This window comes from Sardina pilchardus, chromosome 18, assembly GCF_963854185.1.
Source record: "Sardina pilchardus chromosome 18, fSarPil1.1, whole genome shotgun sequence".
NCBI classification, from domain to species: Eukaryota; Metazoa; Chordata; class Actinopteri; order Clupeiformes; family Clupeidae; genus Sardina; species Sardina pilchardus.
In genome coordinates, this window is record NC_085011.1 from 24,968,291 (window position 1) to 24,984,981 (window position 16,691).

The window sequence follows — 16,691 nt, forward strand, 5'->3', positions numbered from 1 at the left end:
TTGCAGCAACACCACTGAAACAGACTGCAGCGAATAATACAAATAAATAACTGTGAACAGTTCAGATATTACACCATAAACACAGAGCTTAGAGAGCTTGGAGTTGAGGTCAAAGAGCGACCTTCAAGGTTAAAAGTCTGCCTTAGTCATACAGCTGGCAAGGGAAATACAAACACGGCTGGCAAATACCAACTGTAGTACAATTCATAAATCGATAAATAATTAAGTACATAAATGTCGTCTGACACAGAGCAGACATGGTAACTTCCATAGTTAAGGATTCAGATGTCAAAGCCCATTTACAGTAATATATTTTCCCTCTATGAATCTGAAACTGCTGTACATTGATGTAAATATGGGATATCATGATGTATATGAAACCATATAAAGTAACGTCCATCATGGACTTTTATCAACGTACTGACCTTCTGAATGGTGTCAAGCATGGACCAGCCGCCATTCCAAGGCTTGGTGGATTTCCTCATGCAGTTCAGGCTGGCCATGCTATGCCACTTACGATCCTCCAGTTTACGGTAGAAGGCGTTCGCCAACATCAGCACGCTGTCATACAGGTACAGGTTGGACACCTGAGGGGATAGAACAGACACACACAGGCGCATGCACGCACGTACACATGCACGAACACATGCACACACATGCACACACACACACACACACACTCCAAAATGTCAGGAAAATACACTGAACCAAATGATAAATGCAACACTAGTTCCCCCCCCCCACACTTATCATGAGCTGAACTCAAAGATCTACAACGTTCTCTAAAATGCCTATTTCTCTAAACTATTGTTCACAAATCTGTCTAAATCTGTGTTAGTGAGCACTTCTCCTTTGCCGATATAATGAGAGGGAGTTATGTGGGTAATTCTATACATTTTTACAAACTTACATCTGTATAACTTGTACAAGTCTCTCAAGAGATGCCCTCTTTCGCGTAGCTCCTCCAAGCAATAGTGCACACACATTTGTTAAAAGCGGCCACCTCCGTACGGATGGAGAGGAGGTGCATAGACAGTGGAGGTGACGTGTTTCCATTCTGGAGCGGAGCTCCACTCCCCATAGGTCCACATCCAGGTACTCAGGATTACGCAACATGATTGTTGCACAGGTGTGCCAAAAATAAAAGGCCACTCTAAAATGTGCAGTTCCATCACACAGCACAATGCCACAGATGTGTGTATGGCGTCATGTGGGTGAGCAGTTTGATGATGTCAATGTTGTGGATTGAGTGGCCCATGGTGGCGGTGGGTATGGTATGGGTAGGTGTGTGCTATGGACAATGAGCATAGGTGCATTTTATTAATGGCATTTTGAATGCACACATACAGTATACAGATACAGTGATCCTGTGGCCCATTGTTGTGCCATTTTTCCACGACCATCACCTCATGTTGCAGCATGATAATGCATGGCCCAATGTTGCAAGGATCTGTACACAATTTCTGGAAGTTGAAAACATCCCATTTCTTGCATGGCCAACATACTCACCGGACATGTCACCCATTGAGCATGTTTGGGATGCTCTGGATCGGCTCATACGACAGCATGTTCCAAATTCCTGCCAATATCCAGCAACTTCGCAGAGCCATTGAAGAGGAGTGGACCAACATTCCACAGATCCCAATCAATAAACTAGAAAAGCACTCAGAGAGCGCAGCTACCTCCGCCTGCCTTCTTCTTCCTAGGTTGCCACACATTTGAACCTAAACTACTGTATTCAGACGTTGGGAAGGCCCATTCATGTGAATAGAACTTTCTGCAGCACTCTGAAGAGCCGTGTAATAAGCCAATGCGATAGTGCTTTTATCCACATGCCGCTCAGCATGTCTATCCCATGTTCTGGAGAGCACACATGGCTGGACTGCCCACAGGCACACTGATGCTAAAGTGCCCACAGTACTGAGCAAACACTTAAAAGCATTAAAGTGGCTATGGGTGCATCGTGGCTACTCAACTTTATGTGTGTGTGTGTGTGTGTGTGTGTGTGTGTATGTGGGTGTTGTGTGTCTGTCAGGTTTGCGCATACACAGGAGGGTGTATAGTTCTTAAAAAGTCCCCTTTTCCCTGATGTTAAGGTGTTCTTTCAGGGAAAGTAATGCTCTGCAGGGACTCCACATTATTCACAGCATGATGTCCAGGAGTGGAGTGAGAGAGGTAATGAGAGAGAGAGAGAGAGAGAGAGAGAGAGAGAGAGAGAGAAAGAGAGAGAGGGAGTGAGAGGAAGGGGGGAAGAGAGAGAGAGAGGGGAGGCTAGAAAAACTCCAAGGACAAATAAACCAGCAGAAGGGCTATATAAAACTGGTTTAACAAAGTGACGTAAGCAGTCGTGTGCTGTGCGACAGAGGGATTGTTGGATGATCATTATCAACAGCGCTCTTTAATGTGCTCCGCTCCTGCTCCTGCTCCGGATGTGCTTGTAGCGGTGCGTGCTAATTAAATTTCAGTTAAAAACTTCCGATCAAAAGCACAACATAATTTACCCAGCGATCATCATGGAGGTCAACAGAACAACAGTATACATAACGTCTCAGGGTATGCACACCTGATGAACGAGGCAGAACAACAGGAGAGATTCATTTCAGTGTGGACTTAAAGGAATTATCCGGAGTGAAATGCACTTCAATTTAGATCAATTTAGGGATGATTGGGAGTACATACGTTGAGTTGACATCACATCATGTCATTCAGATGTGTTTTGAGAGAGTTCAATTTTACCGTTTTTAGCCAAAAACTCGTTAGCCTTTCGCCGCTACAAAACGCTATTTTTATACCTCTTCTACTGTTCCAAACAACATTACACTTACGTGGTAGTGAGTAGAGGGTCCCTAAAGCCAAACCGAAGTATCCCCAGGTCTTTATGTGGTCGGATAGAGAGTCCAGAATGAATTTAACCGAGTCAGTACCTTTCCGGAAATGTCGCTGCTGCAGCTGCAACGCTTTAACAACACTTTAACAACCTTTCCGGAAAGGTACTGACTCGATTAAATTCATAAAAATAGCGTTTTGTAGCAGCGAAAGGACGTGCCCCGGTCACTTCCAGGCTAACGAGTTTTTGGTTAAAAACGGTAAAATCGAACTCTCTCAAAACACATCCGAATGACATGATGTGACGTCAACTCAACGTATGTACTCCCAATCATCCCAAAATTGATCTAAAGTGCATTTTACTCCGGATAATTCCTTTAAGGGTCAGATAAAAAAAACACACACACAAGTGGGCGAAAAAAAAAAGGAGATGTCTCCCTCCTCCCTCCTCCTGAAGCGTCTCAATTCGTACGCGACAGCTCGGCTCTGGGCAACACACACTGGCCCTCTTTCCTTATGCTGCCTCCTTTACGTCCGACTCTGGCAGCCGAGTGGGGAAAGTTACCAGGGAAGCACGCTCCACATGGCGGAGGACGGACACAAATGGAATTACTGAGGCGGATCAGCTGCGAGGACAGGACGTGTCAGGGAGGCCGCGTCGCCCTGCTGTCTCGCCAGCCTTTGTTGACGTTTTATCATCGGCACTCGGAACACTAGGAGTGGGCTCCGTTCGGTTATAGCCAACAAGCGCGATGATTGATGATTTAATGAGAACACCACAACAAGTGAAGATGCGGTCTATGATCTGTATTGGAATCCTAAATGGTGGTTCACAGTGCATGTGGGTGCACCTAGGTAATGCCATGGCGTAAGGCAGATGGTTTGGTGCATTTATTGACACACATCTTCTGCTTTTGACCAGACTGTTGAGAGAAAATAGTGACCACAAAATAAGCTATGAAATCAATAACACTGACAACTCTCAATAAGATGCCTGCTGAAATCCATAGAGGTCATGTGATAAGATCGGCGGCTTGGAGCCTGTCGAGAATCCCGCAGGGGATCTGGGCGGCCCTGGAGAGCTCCGCTCCCCGTGATTAGGCGTCGTCATTAGCATTTAGCCTTGCTCTTCGCTAATAATGGAGAGTCCAGCCCACGAGGGACGACGCATGGCTGGACCATCTGTCCAAAAAAACCCTCAAATAACATCAAGTGCTCTCATTTGCAAGCCCGAAAAAAAGTACATGTGGTTGTCTTGTGTTACTCCGAAGCAGCAGTGTGTGCTTGTGTTGTACTGAAGCAGCACTCCACATGAATGCATTAAGCGTGCGGATTAAAAGCAGGAGATGAAAGAGGAGGAGGTGAAAGTGTGTTCCGTATAATTGCGGAGTTTTGTCTCTCGATGCCGTCTCGTGGCCTAAGCACAATGGCAGCAGCACTGAACCAATATTTTCTTTTCCGTCTTCCGTCAGCGAGATTAGCGGCGCATCTCTTTGATATTAAATTTGGCAATAAAAGCTTTCGTATCATTGGTTTTATTAGGTCAGTAAAAAGGGGGGTTCATTGTGAAAGTGAGACAGAGTGTGCGAATAATTCAATGTGCCCTGACAGGCATATTTCCATGGGCATCAGTGCACCCACCTGTGCCTGGCCGAACGTTCCTTTCATTACACAGTGTCTTTGCTCCTGACATGTGACCGCCACTGACTCGTTCAATTATTTTATATGACACGGGAGCCATTACTGCGTAATAGGCGAGGACGCTTTGAGTGCAGCATCGGCGCTATATAGTTGCAATCGGGGGCAAAAAAAAACACTTGCACTTAATAACAGTCCTCTTTGATATCTAGCCAGAGGGCGGAGAGGCATTCGTACTGACCTCCAAGGACTGCAGGTAGCCCTCCTGCGGGTCGCAGGGCAGGGAGGAGATGCGGTGGTTGTTGCGCATGCAGCGGATGTTGGTGTCCCGCAAGAGGGGGAAGACCTGCCGGATGATGGTCATCCTGCCCAGGGCGCTGTGGACCAGCTCCATCATCTCCGCATCGCTCACCTCCTGTGAAATGAAAGCACAGGTAATATGACCCTGTGAATGGTGAATGTGACATGGAAAAAAACACACACACGTACACGCTATGATGTTCTACTGTCGAAGCAGAGCGCCTGGAGCGTTGGTGTGGCATGTGGCGATTGGCAGATCAGAACTCAAGAGGTGTGCGACTACAGGTGGGGTTTTAATAGGACATCTGCAATGACGCTGGGTGATTTTTACGACTGGTTTTATGTGACAGAGATGAGGATTTGCCACAACAACTGGCAGCTTGCAATGCGAGTACTGTGACCTGGTCAGTGGGAGTGTGTGTGTGTGTGTGTGTGTGTGTGTGTGTGTTTTTGTCTCTGTGTGTGTGTGTGTGTGTGTGTGTGTGTGTGTGTGTGTGTGTGTGTGTGTGTGTGTGTGTGTCTGTGTGTGTGTGTGTGTGTGTATGTGTGTGCGTGTCCGTGTGGTGTGTGGGGAGCTCGGGGGAGGACATGGGGTAGACCAGTAGGCATCCGGACAGAACCAGGATCGATGAGACGCTGAGAGTGAGAGTGAAGGGGTCAGTCCTCTGGAGCCTGGCTCAGGACAACATAATACATCTCACACGAGCACCACAACACACTGGACCATAGAAGACCACGACCAGAGGTCATCCCCTCTCCTCTCCCCTCTCTCTCTCACCCTCTCTGTCTCTGTCTCCTCACGCTCTCTCCGTATCGGTCTTCCCTCGACTTCTAGTGATGTTATTGCTTACAATGGTGTGTATTGTTCTAAAAGCTCTCAAATTCAACCGAGCATTCTTTTAGCCAAGTGTCAAATGTCTTTTTCTATGTCTTTCCAAATTGAAAATGATTCATGAATGGGCCAAATGCTGCATGCATCGTAGCAGAACGCAAAGTCACTAGGTTAATCACCATCAACAATATCAGACTTGCACAAATATTTCCCATTATTATGAGCTAACAATTACATAACATTGTCTGACTGAAGGGAGGAAGCATTGCCGGTTGTCTAGGGGTGGAGTGGAGTGTATGTGAGCACCAGTAACGCTGTACTATTTGTGCTTGTTTTGAAGTCCTTAGTCCTCAGTGACTTTGCTCGACTGTATCCACTGAGTCATTCAGGCGCTGTCACATATTGACAATGACTCAGTCCTTAAACACTGACAGTGGGAGTATGGTTTCACTAATGCCTAGCCACTGAGCAACGTTTGTTTTACTCGCCCTGTTTTGAATGCTCGTGACAGCTCGGATTAGTCTCCGAGAGAATGAATATTCAGATGATATGCCGGGGCCCTATTGATGAAGTTCGTCACGACTGAATTGTGAGCGATCAATGACGCTTAAATGTCACAGGCGAACGCTGCAAGATCGATGGACACTCAAAGGTCTTAACCTCAAAGGCTGCCTGCATCCGCCCGACCGAAACATGACTTGAACTTTGACGCAGAGAGACACGACGGCATCGCACAGATCGTTGGCCCCCTAATTTGCGAGACGCAATATCAATGCTAACGGGCGGCGTCTCGACACAACACACAGGCCATTAGCACGTTGTTTGCTTCTCTCTGTGACTTTTATCGAGTGACTTTGAGGTGCTGATAAAACACGTCTCTTACTGTCGCCACAGCCATAGGGAGGCCCAGAATTACAAGCCTCCATTTCCGTGCGGCATTGACCTGTGTGAGCCTGGTGCTTGTGCGCGACGTGACACGGGATGTTTCAATGACAGGCATCCTCCAAATACATTAATCAAATCAGCTTTAGATGACAGATGAATTATCTATCATTTGCCCTTCTGTCAATGTTATTAATCTCACCCAAGATATAATTAATGGGGCAAAGAAGAGCTCACCGGTAATCAGAGGGGAGATTTAATTAACGGTTAAGACCCATTTTAAGGGTTGCTTCCCCCGAGAGATGCTATCACTATTGATGCGAGCACATGTCCTGTTTGGTACACCAGGCATGGATGCATGTGTGTGCACGTATGGGTGGTATGTGTTTGTACTGTATGTGTGCCTCTCTCTCTCTCTCTCTCTCTCTCTCTCTCTCTCTCTCTCTCTCTCTCTCTCTCTCTCTCTCTCTCTCTCTCTCTCTCTTTCTGTGTGTGTGTGTGTGTGTGTGTGTTTAAAAGAGATAATGAGCGAAGCAAGATAAATCAGGAGGGAGGGGAAGAGAGAGAGAGAGAGAGAGAGAGAGAGAGAGAGAGAGAGAGAGAGAGAGAGAGAGAGAGATGACTTTACCCTATTTGAACTTTTCTGTGAACTCCATTCTAGTCCAGTCATCACCTGCACTCATTGAGCCAGATCAAAGCACAGACCTTTTCATCAACCACAATGCCTTGTTATAACTGGGTCAGTCAATACCCATCACGTCTTAGACAAAGGCAAGGAAGGCATTATGCCAAAAAGGGACGTGCTAAGACTACAGGCCCAAGATGCAGTAACACCGAGGGCCTGGCAGTGTGCTTGAACTTGATAAACATGCCCGGCAGACAGTGAAAGCCTTAACAAGCTATTAAAATGTATCTTGCGGAGTCACAGTAATCTATCCTCTTAAGGTCTCGAAGAAAAAAAAGAAAAAAAACGTATGGCGAGTCGTATAGAAGAGGTGTCACTCCACAAGATTATGACATCACTCTGAGCGACCACGGATGTAGCTCTTAAATATTTATCCTGCGCTTGAAGACAGAAGGGCCCGGCGTCGGATCACAGATCTAAAGAGGAGAGCTGCTGACATTTGGACTCAACAGACCTGGAGATGAGCTAAGCTGACACTCTCACAGGCCAGTGGGAGTTTGGTTCTGCTGGGTGCAGATGATTCAGAGGTGTGTGTGTGTGTGTGTGTGTGTGTGTGTGTGTGTGTGTTTTCACGTGTGCATGCATGCGTGTGTGTGTCTCTCTCTCTCTTTCTCTCTCTCTCTCTCTTTGTGTTTCTGTGTGTGTATGTGTATGAGAGAGAGAGAGAGAGAGAGAGAGAGAGAGAGAGAGAGAGAGAGAGAGAGAGAGAGAGAACGATAGAGAGACACAGGGAGAGGTAGAGAGACAGATACGGAGAAAATCAGACAGACAGCACTTGTTCGTGTCTCTGTGTGCTTCAGTGCAGGGCTTTGAAATCCAAAAAGTACAGCGCGATGGCAAGGTTGGGGGCAATTAGCATAGACTTTATGTAATCCTCAGCGCCACGGTTGTTTTCCTGCTGGGTCACTCCTCAAACTCACACCGAAAGGGGAGAACAAGTGAAATAGAGAGATCAGACTGCATGGAGAGGGTAGTCAGTCCACATCACACAAACTCTCCTTTTTTTCCCCTCCCCCCTCCGCACACACTCCAAACACCATGCTGTGGCTCGCCCCTCTCCTCCCTGTCAGCCATCGGAAGCACCTTCAAAGCTGTGTTGGCTGTGCCACTCACAGTCTGCCAGAACAAGGTGCTCAAAAGTATGCAAATCAAAGAACGGAAGAAGAAGAAGAAGAAGAAGAAGGAGAAGAAGAAGAAGAAAAGAACACCACGGGGACTGACGAGACATAAGAGGTCCTCTGCGTCAGCAACACACACATACACACACACACACACACACACACACACACACACACACACACACACACACATGCACAGACTCCAGCACCAACAACAAAAGACACACAAAAACAAGAGCAGGTGAAACAACATGAACATCCTCAGCTGCAGACATCCAGCAGGACTTGGACAGCAATCTCAAAGTGATTTTCCAAAAGAATGAGACGCAACATAAAAGAGAGGCATTTTCATCACCATTAGGCTCTCTGCATGAGGCTGAGATAGAAACCAGTGCGGTGATATTCTCTCTCTCTCTCTCTCTCTCTCTTTTACTCTCGTTCTCTCTCTCTCTTTCTCAAACACTCAAACACACTCACACACACACACATACACACACACACACACACACACACAGACACATATAAATGCGCAAAAACATCCTCCCTTCATCTGTATTTTGTGTCATTTCTTCACACATTCATGAATTATGGATAGTGAACACCATTGTTATGTATGGGTGTTTATACTCTATGTGTGTTTGTATGTATGCGTTTCTGTGTGTGTATGTATGTGTGTGTGTGTGTGTGTGTGTGTGTGTGTGTGTGTGTGTGTGTGTGTGTGTGTGTGCATGCATGCATGTGTGCATGTGTGCATGTATGTGTGTGCGTGTGTGTGGTGTGTCTGTGTATATGTGTATGTGTGTGTGTGTGTGTGTGTGTGTGTGTGTGTGTGTGTGTGTGTGTATGTGTTTTCACTTGCAACTATAACCATGTAGCTGAGCAATGTTGCGCATGATTAAAAGTGGTGGTGAGTTGTTGCATATTTGGAAGATACACACTGAGCTGTGTTGAGAGGAGCATGAATTGTACCGCTATGTGGGCTTTAAGTTTTTAAAAGATTTTCCAACCAAGGGACTACATTTCAAACAAATTTCCTGCTGCTATTTTTGCAACCATGTGGAATCGACTGACAAATGGTTGGCAAACCAACAACTACAAGTCCGAAATAATTTAGAATTCCCCTGCTTTTAGAGTGGACAAATCTCCTGACGTTATTTTTGCAACCGTGTGGAATCAACTGACACATGGTTGGCAAAACTACAGCTATACAAATCCGAAAATCATTTAGAATTCCCCTGCCTTTCGAGTGGTCTAAGGCTCTTCTATAGTCTGCTGATAGTATGAAGCTATAGAGTGAAGCAAGGACAAGAGGAGATCTTTACCACACAGGAGATATATTGACAAAAGGAACAACTGTATAGAAATGCATACAAAAGACTAACAACAGTGATAATGTGTGTTTGAGGACAGTGGAAGCCCAGGTGCATGCTGATAGATTTGATGTGCTGTGATGTCAGGTGCTATGATGCACTTCTGTACACAGATAGCTTTATGTGGTTGAATTGGATATATTTACATAAAGCAACAATAACCACAGCAACCAAGAAAAAAACAAAACATTGAATGATCTCACCTCATTGGCGTACACCCAGTGACTGTCTTTAGAAGCCAAATTGGTTTCAACCGCCTACACAGAGACACAGAGAGAGAGAGAGAGAGAGAGAGAGAGAGAGAGAGAGAGAGAGAGAGAGAGAGAGAGAGAGAGGGACACAGGAGGAAAGAAAGAGGAAAAACAACAAAACAGAGAAAGATATAGTTGGGTTAGTGCAGTTATTTACATACAAATGGACAACCTGATAACACAAACTGTGAACAACTGCCATAAATATTTGTTTATTTTTGAGACCGCTGTGCTGTGTTCAGTCAGTCAGTAATGGCAGTAAAGGCAACGGCACGTTTACTGTCCTCGAAATGCTTTTTTTCACACCTTAAGGCTCATATGTCAGCCAAGTCCTTAGCTACGTGCACTCACATGCAATATCCATCATAGTTATTTGCTCTATGCTTGTCTTCGCTGCATTGGAGCCATTAGCTCCCAAATGATCCTCTCAGTGAATTCTGGGAGATGGATCATCCCCACGGCAACCATGCCACCCACTCTGCCCCCCCCCCACCCCCCCAAAAAAATATTAACATCTGTGTTTCTTCAGCGGTCCAGCGTTCTCATCAGTTATGGCCATGAAGCATAGTCGCCCATCCTCGACGCTCCCTTATTCAGGCCTCAGCTGCCCATTTCCAGAAAAGCCAGCTAATGGATGGCCTAACCTTGAGAGAGCCACAATTTGAATTTCATGGCCCTGTTTTTTTTTTTTCTCTCTCTCTTTTTTTTTCTAACCCTGACACCTGCCTCAGCATAACGGTTGAGTGTTGGTTAGCAACATGCCATTTCTCTACACGCTTCAGGTGCTCTGTCGCTCATTCCCACTCAGAGGAGAGAGAGAGAGAGAGAGAGAGAGAGAGAGAGAGAGAGAGAGAGAGAAAGAAAAATAAGACGCACACATATGCTGCGGGACAGCCAACCTCATTGGAAATGAATGGCCGATTAGCATTGGCGCAAAGCGAGATGACCCAAGCGAGCAGCTGGAGACTTAGTGACCCAGCACGGGATGGCTCACGGGGTGGCCGCGTGAGGTGGGCCAGCACCGGGTCACCGAGAGGCCCTGCCGAGGTGCGAGGCGTCTGGCGTAATGAAGCCACCGAGGGGGTGCGCAGTCCACTAATCACCTGGGCCTTGTGCCTCGGCAGACAGGGGTGGACCACCTCACTGCAATGCTAAAGGTCTCAGCAGTGTAATTCATCCAGGAAAATGGAAGTAAATACAGTATACAGTATATATTGCAAACGCCTGCTCACGTAATTTGTGTATCTTAAAGGGTAATGACTGCCAGCATGATGGACTTCACACAACGGTAAACACAAGTCAGCTCATACAGTTTTGCACAATGATTCTTAGCCTTGCAGAGCTAAATGACACAATATCTCCTGAAATAAAAAAAATATTAAAATATATTTAACACATGTTCATGTTTCTAGTCTTTGGCCGACTGTGCAAGTACGTACTGTAGATGTTAAGAGTGATACAATTATTAATTCTGACACACACTGAGATTTTATGGAATACTTGGAAATCTACAACATATCACAAGAGCTCATCAGGTTAGATCCTCACTGGCCCTCTTTACTCATAGTTTCTAATGTCTGATGGTTTCTTGGCAACGTGCATGTTTTGTTTTCCCCTAGCAACCCAAAATAACCTCTTTGGAATGATTAAGCACACATTGTGCAGGGACTAGAGTTATTTAAAACTTATGTAGGCCTGCCTGAGTGGGCTATGAGCCAATTGTCAACTAATTTTGAGGACATAAGGTGACAGTGTACCCTAGAGTAATTGGGTTTAAACAAGAGGGTCGTTGCAAGTATACATTGCAAGTGAACTGCACATGAATAACACTGAACTTTGAATAGCAGTGCATATCTGTAGCTGTTTTGGACGCATACTTGCTAATCCTAATGGATGTCTACAAGTGGTATTGATGCATAAGTACACATGTGTATCAATAGCCAGTGTGATATTAGCACAGATGTGTCCAATGTGGTATGCTGTGGATCTGTTTGAGCCAACAACGGTGGAAACGCATGCAGTGCTCAATAGTTTGGTAACTTTGGAGACCATACAAATCTGCTGAAGGTTGTTGCATTGATTCTTTTCCCCTTGTGAATGCATGGTTAAACCATTTCCGTTTTAAATAGAACAAAGGCACCAATAGGAGAAATATCTAGCCAGCCTTCAACCTGAAAACTTTATTTCAAAACAGGCCTCATAGGCTGAAGGATGTTTGTTAAAGGAGGACAAAACGTCTCCAGATCGAGAGATGCATTAGAGATTCAGTCAGTGTTGTGATTCTGTTTTCCTCTTTTTTATGGCTGAATGAATGATCTCAAAATGCAATCAAGTCACACCACAGCATAGTACATTTAATAATATTTTGAAAACATTTTTAATCCATTCTTTTATACATTCAGACCACAGCCTGCTCATTCAAGCTCATCAAACCATTTGAGTTTTGTACCTCTGCTACTGTAAATGTCTACCTATCCCATGCAATTGAGCTGCTGTTTTGACTTCTGAAGAAATAGGACAAAATAGTGTCCTTGGTTTCCTCATTTCTCACACTCCTATTGAAGACCTTATAGTGACAAAATGGTAGCACTCAGTCCAGTGAGTGATTTACACCGATACAGAAAAAGTCATGAGTCAGCAAGACGATGTGCTGCACTTTTGGGATTGCCATTTTTAGAGGGTGTTGCACAATATCCATTCAGTAGTGTCAATGGTAATGGTTACACTAGCCTGCTGGAGAGGTTGTCACTATTCGCTGTGAATGGTCTGGCTTTCTTACTGACCATGGCCTGATAGAGAATGTCATTCACTTTCTGACCTCCTAAGATACACTGCAGTGCTGCTGCTAAGATATCTGAATGGCTATGGCTAAAGATAAGTGTATTTCAGTGGCTACATGTCTGATAGATACGCACACCATCAATACTACTGTCTAACTAGGGGAGAAGCTAATTGTCAGAGTACGATTACTAAGCACAAGCCCTTATTCATCCTTTGCCTTGTCTCGTTCCCTGCCTTGTCTCTTCTCTCTCTTTTTCTTTTCTTTTCAATTCATTTTTATGTCTATTCTCTCTTCTGCCTTTTCTTTCTTTTTAAGTTGGGGGAAAAGGCTGATGCAAACCCAGATGTCACATTGCAATACAATTTCAGTCGTACAAAAAAAAAAAAAGAAAAAAAAAAGTTTCTAGTATGCAAGATAGAATAATGCAACACAAGGGTGAATTTATGATATCAGTGCAGCTGCACAGCACTTTTTTTTGTTTCGTATTCCAAATCAGAGAGGCGGTGAGCCTCGGGCTCGGCAGGCTCCCTGAGAGATGGGACGAGGAGAAGGAGGAGAGGAGGCAGTTAAAGGGACGGCACAAAGGAAAAGGATGCATAATGAATCTATCTATAACCATTTGAACCATTTGAATTTGGAGACGCTATATTACAGACACTAGTGACTGCCAGGAGCCTTTCTTGATGTGGGGATTACACACACACACTAAACCATTAAATACATTAAAGGCGAAATACATCCAAAAATAGACACACGAACCTACAGGCTGCATAGTTTCTTCAACTGCAATTGTTAGAACTCTGCATTTTTTTAATTTTTTTATGAAGGTTCCATGAGGTATTCTTCAAGCTATATAAATGATGGAACAACATTTGTTTAATGTTTATGTCCTGAAATCTCACTTGGTCTTCTTTTTGTGTTTGCTTTTCAGTTATCAAAAGAGTTCCCACACTTTAAACATGGAGCTGAAAACACATCTCTCCTTGGAGGACATGCTCAGAATCATTCAACCTTTATTTGTTTTGCTTTCTGTCAATACAAGCAACAGGCAATCATGTTCACAACAAATGAGAATTGATTCCTCTAAGCCAACGCTTGAGTGAAGAGCTGGATTTCTTTGATTAGAATCCAGTTATTTATCAAAAAGTAGGCCACCTCAAACAGGTTTTGAGTCAAGCATTCATGCGTAATCTGTCAGATTATAAATATATATATTTTTTGTTTTTGGAACATATTAACATTTAATGGAAGCGATGATCCACAAATAAAATGTCAGAGAAAAAGATGTAAAAAAAGAAAAACATGTCATGTAAAAATTTGCTATAGCCTAGTGAAATAATTGATTCTTATAATTGAAATCTATCACACATATGCAACAACAAATAATATACCGGTAAATTATATTAGATAATAAGTAATAAATGTACAATATTAGATCTCATTGGACTGTATTTTTGCTTAATTCTGAGTAGGACCTCCATGTGTAGTTAGATTCTGAGTAAGACCTTGTGTAGTAACCTGTTGCTACGGTTACGGCTTTTTCAGAGCTCTTATGGCTAAGCATGCGCTTCGGGGGAGGCTGGGCTTGGCTGAGCATCATCATTACTCTGCCATCCATTGGAACTGCCATCAACAAGTGCTAACACAGGAGGAATGTAGGAATGCGGGAATGTAACAGGTCACACAATCACAGAGGATGGATTTCTCTAAATGGGTTTCGCAAAAACACATTTGAGCGGAACGTTTCGTGTCTTTGGATAGTCGTTAAAAAGGTGTTGCTCAGGGTATGGCAAGCGTAAATGATGTGCGGAAAATTCATAGGATGAAAATTCTTAAACTTTCCAAGAGTTTCCTTTCCTGAGTAAAGGCCAAATGGGGAATTGGAAAGATGTGTTTTCATAAAGTCCATAGAGAAAGTCTTGACCATTATCAAGTTTAATATACCTTTTTCTGTATCCAGAGATTCAGTTTAATAGTCTCAAAAGTAGAGCGTTAGGAAACTTTTGCATGTGATACCACCGTATAGAGACCAATTAAGTGAACTAAGATACAAACACTTGTGACACACACACACACACACACACACACACACATATACTCACCAACATAAATAACAAACTACACACACACACACACACACATATCGCCATTATAGTTTTGTTATAAGGTATCTCCTCCGTGTATGCTGCTGTCCACTTTGAGACAGAAATGTAATGAGGCTTTTCATGAAATATTCACCTTGTTGTGCAAAGCCCCTGCCTCATCTCCCACACTAGCCTGTTGCTATGGCGCTGTCACCTGACCTTTACTCATTTATCTTTATCAGCCGTGTGTCTCTCTACACTCATCTGCCTCACGCAGCACCACACGTCTAAGGGAGAGAATTAATAATAGAAAATACAGGCTTTGTAAATAATTTATTACATATTTACTATGTAAGGTGGATCAATTCCCACGGATGCAATAAACGTGTCGAAGAAAAAATCACAATTCATTATTTCCACATGAACATGCCTGAAAATAATTGATTGTGAAGCTATAATATGAACTTCATTGTTTCTTCCCTTACATGCTCTTTACGGCTATATGGTCTCCCTATAGAATTAATGAGCTTCATTTGTCCGTGTGTCAGGGATGTAAAGAGCATTCCTGGCCTTGCTGCTTGTGCTGAGGAGGATGAGCGTGCAGTGTTTTTAGCTATTGCAGAGGAGCTAATACGTCTGCCTATATAGCCAGAGGTAGGATTAGATTAGATTAGTTTAAACTAGATCAGATTCAACTTCATTGTCATTGTATAGAGTACAAGCAGAAAGACAACGAAATGCAGTTTGTGTCTAAGTGCAAAATGCAGTTTGTGTCTAAAATGCAAAAAGCAGAAAAGTGCAATGTGATATATAGAGTATAGACTGGTGGTGCATAGACAGGACAGGAAATATAGTGCAGTGCAGACAGTAACATACAGCTGATTTACAGAAGGTGGGTGCTTAGCAGTCATTAAAGTCCCTGTCCACACATCAAGTGGCACTCTGAATTCATCATGACTAGAATAGGCATGCACACAAAGGCTGATTGGCCTCTGTGGCAAATACCCTACTGTACTATATGAACACAATTTCTGTGTTTGTTTCCAAGGACAACATGCAACTTGAGGACACTGCGAGTGGGATAACGTGGCTGGATGAAGTGCCTGACATGAAAATGAGATGCAAGTCATCTGTTTTTTGCAACCTACTAGTTCTTTGCAGATGACAATTGCAGGTGAGAATGCAGATGGCCATTGTTTGCCATGTGCAGAAAATGAAATAGCATATTATGTGCTATGTTCTCATACTCATACACCTGCTCTTATGCTTTCAGGTGCTGATTTTCCGGGTTCCCACCCTCACTCCCAAACCACCACCAGTCGAGGGAGTAGGCCATCTCATTCTAGAAGGATCTGCAAGGATCTGCACACTCAGTGACCTGGACTGGGGACGCCAAAGGCTCTATCTCATTGTTCCGTATGTCTTTTGTAAGTCATTTAATGGATTCAAATACATGTTAAACTTTCAGCATGCCTTTCTGAGTATTTGAGGTTGAAATAAGCAGTATCAGTATCAGTTTTGTTCTCCTTCACAACCCTAACCAAATCTAAACAGAAAAAAAAAGAATTGGACAAGTGGACCAGGACTTACCTAAAAAATCAGTGCTCTTAATACGCAGGACACTACTTTTGTCCACTCAATAGCAGCTCCACACTTAAACCTGTTACAGTAATTGCCATAGAAGCTAATTAGAGGGAGAAGAAGACGATGTGGGCCAAGCCAAACCACTCCTTGCACTGAGTAGTCTGAAGTGGAGCTGGGTGCTTCTATGCAGAACTCCACACACACACAGACAGACAGACACACACACACACACACACACACACACACACACACACACACACACACACACACACACACACACACACACACACACACACACTTCACAAGTGTCTTCTGCAAGATGCAACTGAATTTTCCTGC

The 16,691-nt window shown here is 44.0% G+C and overlaps 1 protein-coding gene across 1 annotated transcript in view; it reads right to left on the reverse strand.

Moving 5' to 3' along the window:
* The window catches only part of grid1a (glutamate receptor, ionotropic, delta 1a), a 115,087-nt gene that overhangs the window by 53,943 nt on the left and 44,453 nt on the right, over positions 1-16,691 (reverse strand). Inside the window, exons 3-5 of the mRNA XM_062519572.1 lie at positions 9,855-9,908; positions 4,706-4,879; positions 426-587 (exon numbers count right to left, since the gene is read on the reverse strand). Of these exons, the coding sequence (XP_062375556.1) occupies positions 426-587; positions 4,706-4,879; positions 9,855-9,908 (390 nt within the window). The remainder of the gene's footprint in view (positions 1-425; positions 588-4,705; positions 4,880-9,854; positions 9,909-16,691) is intronic.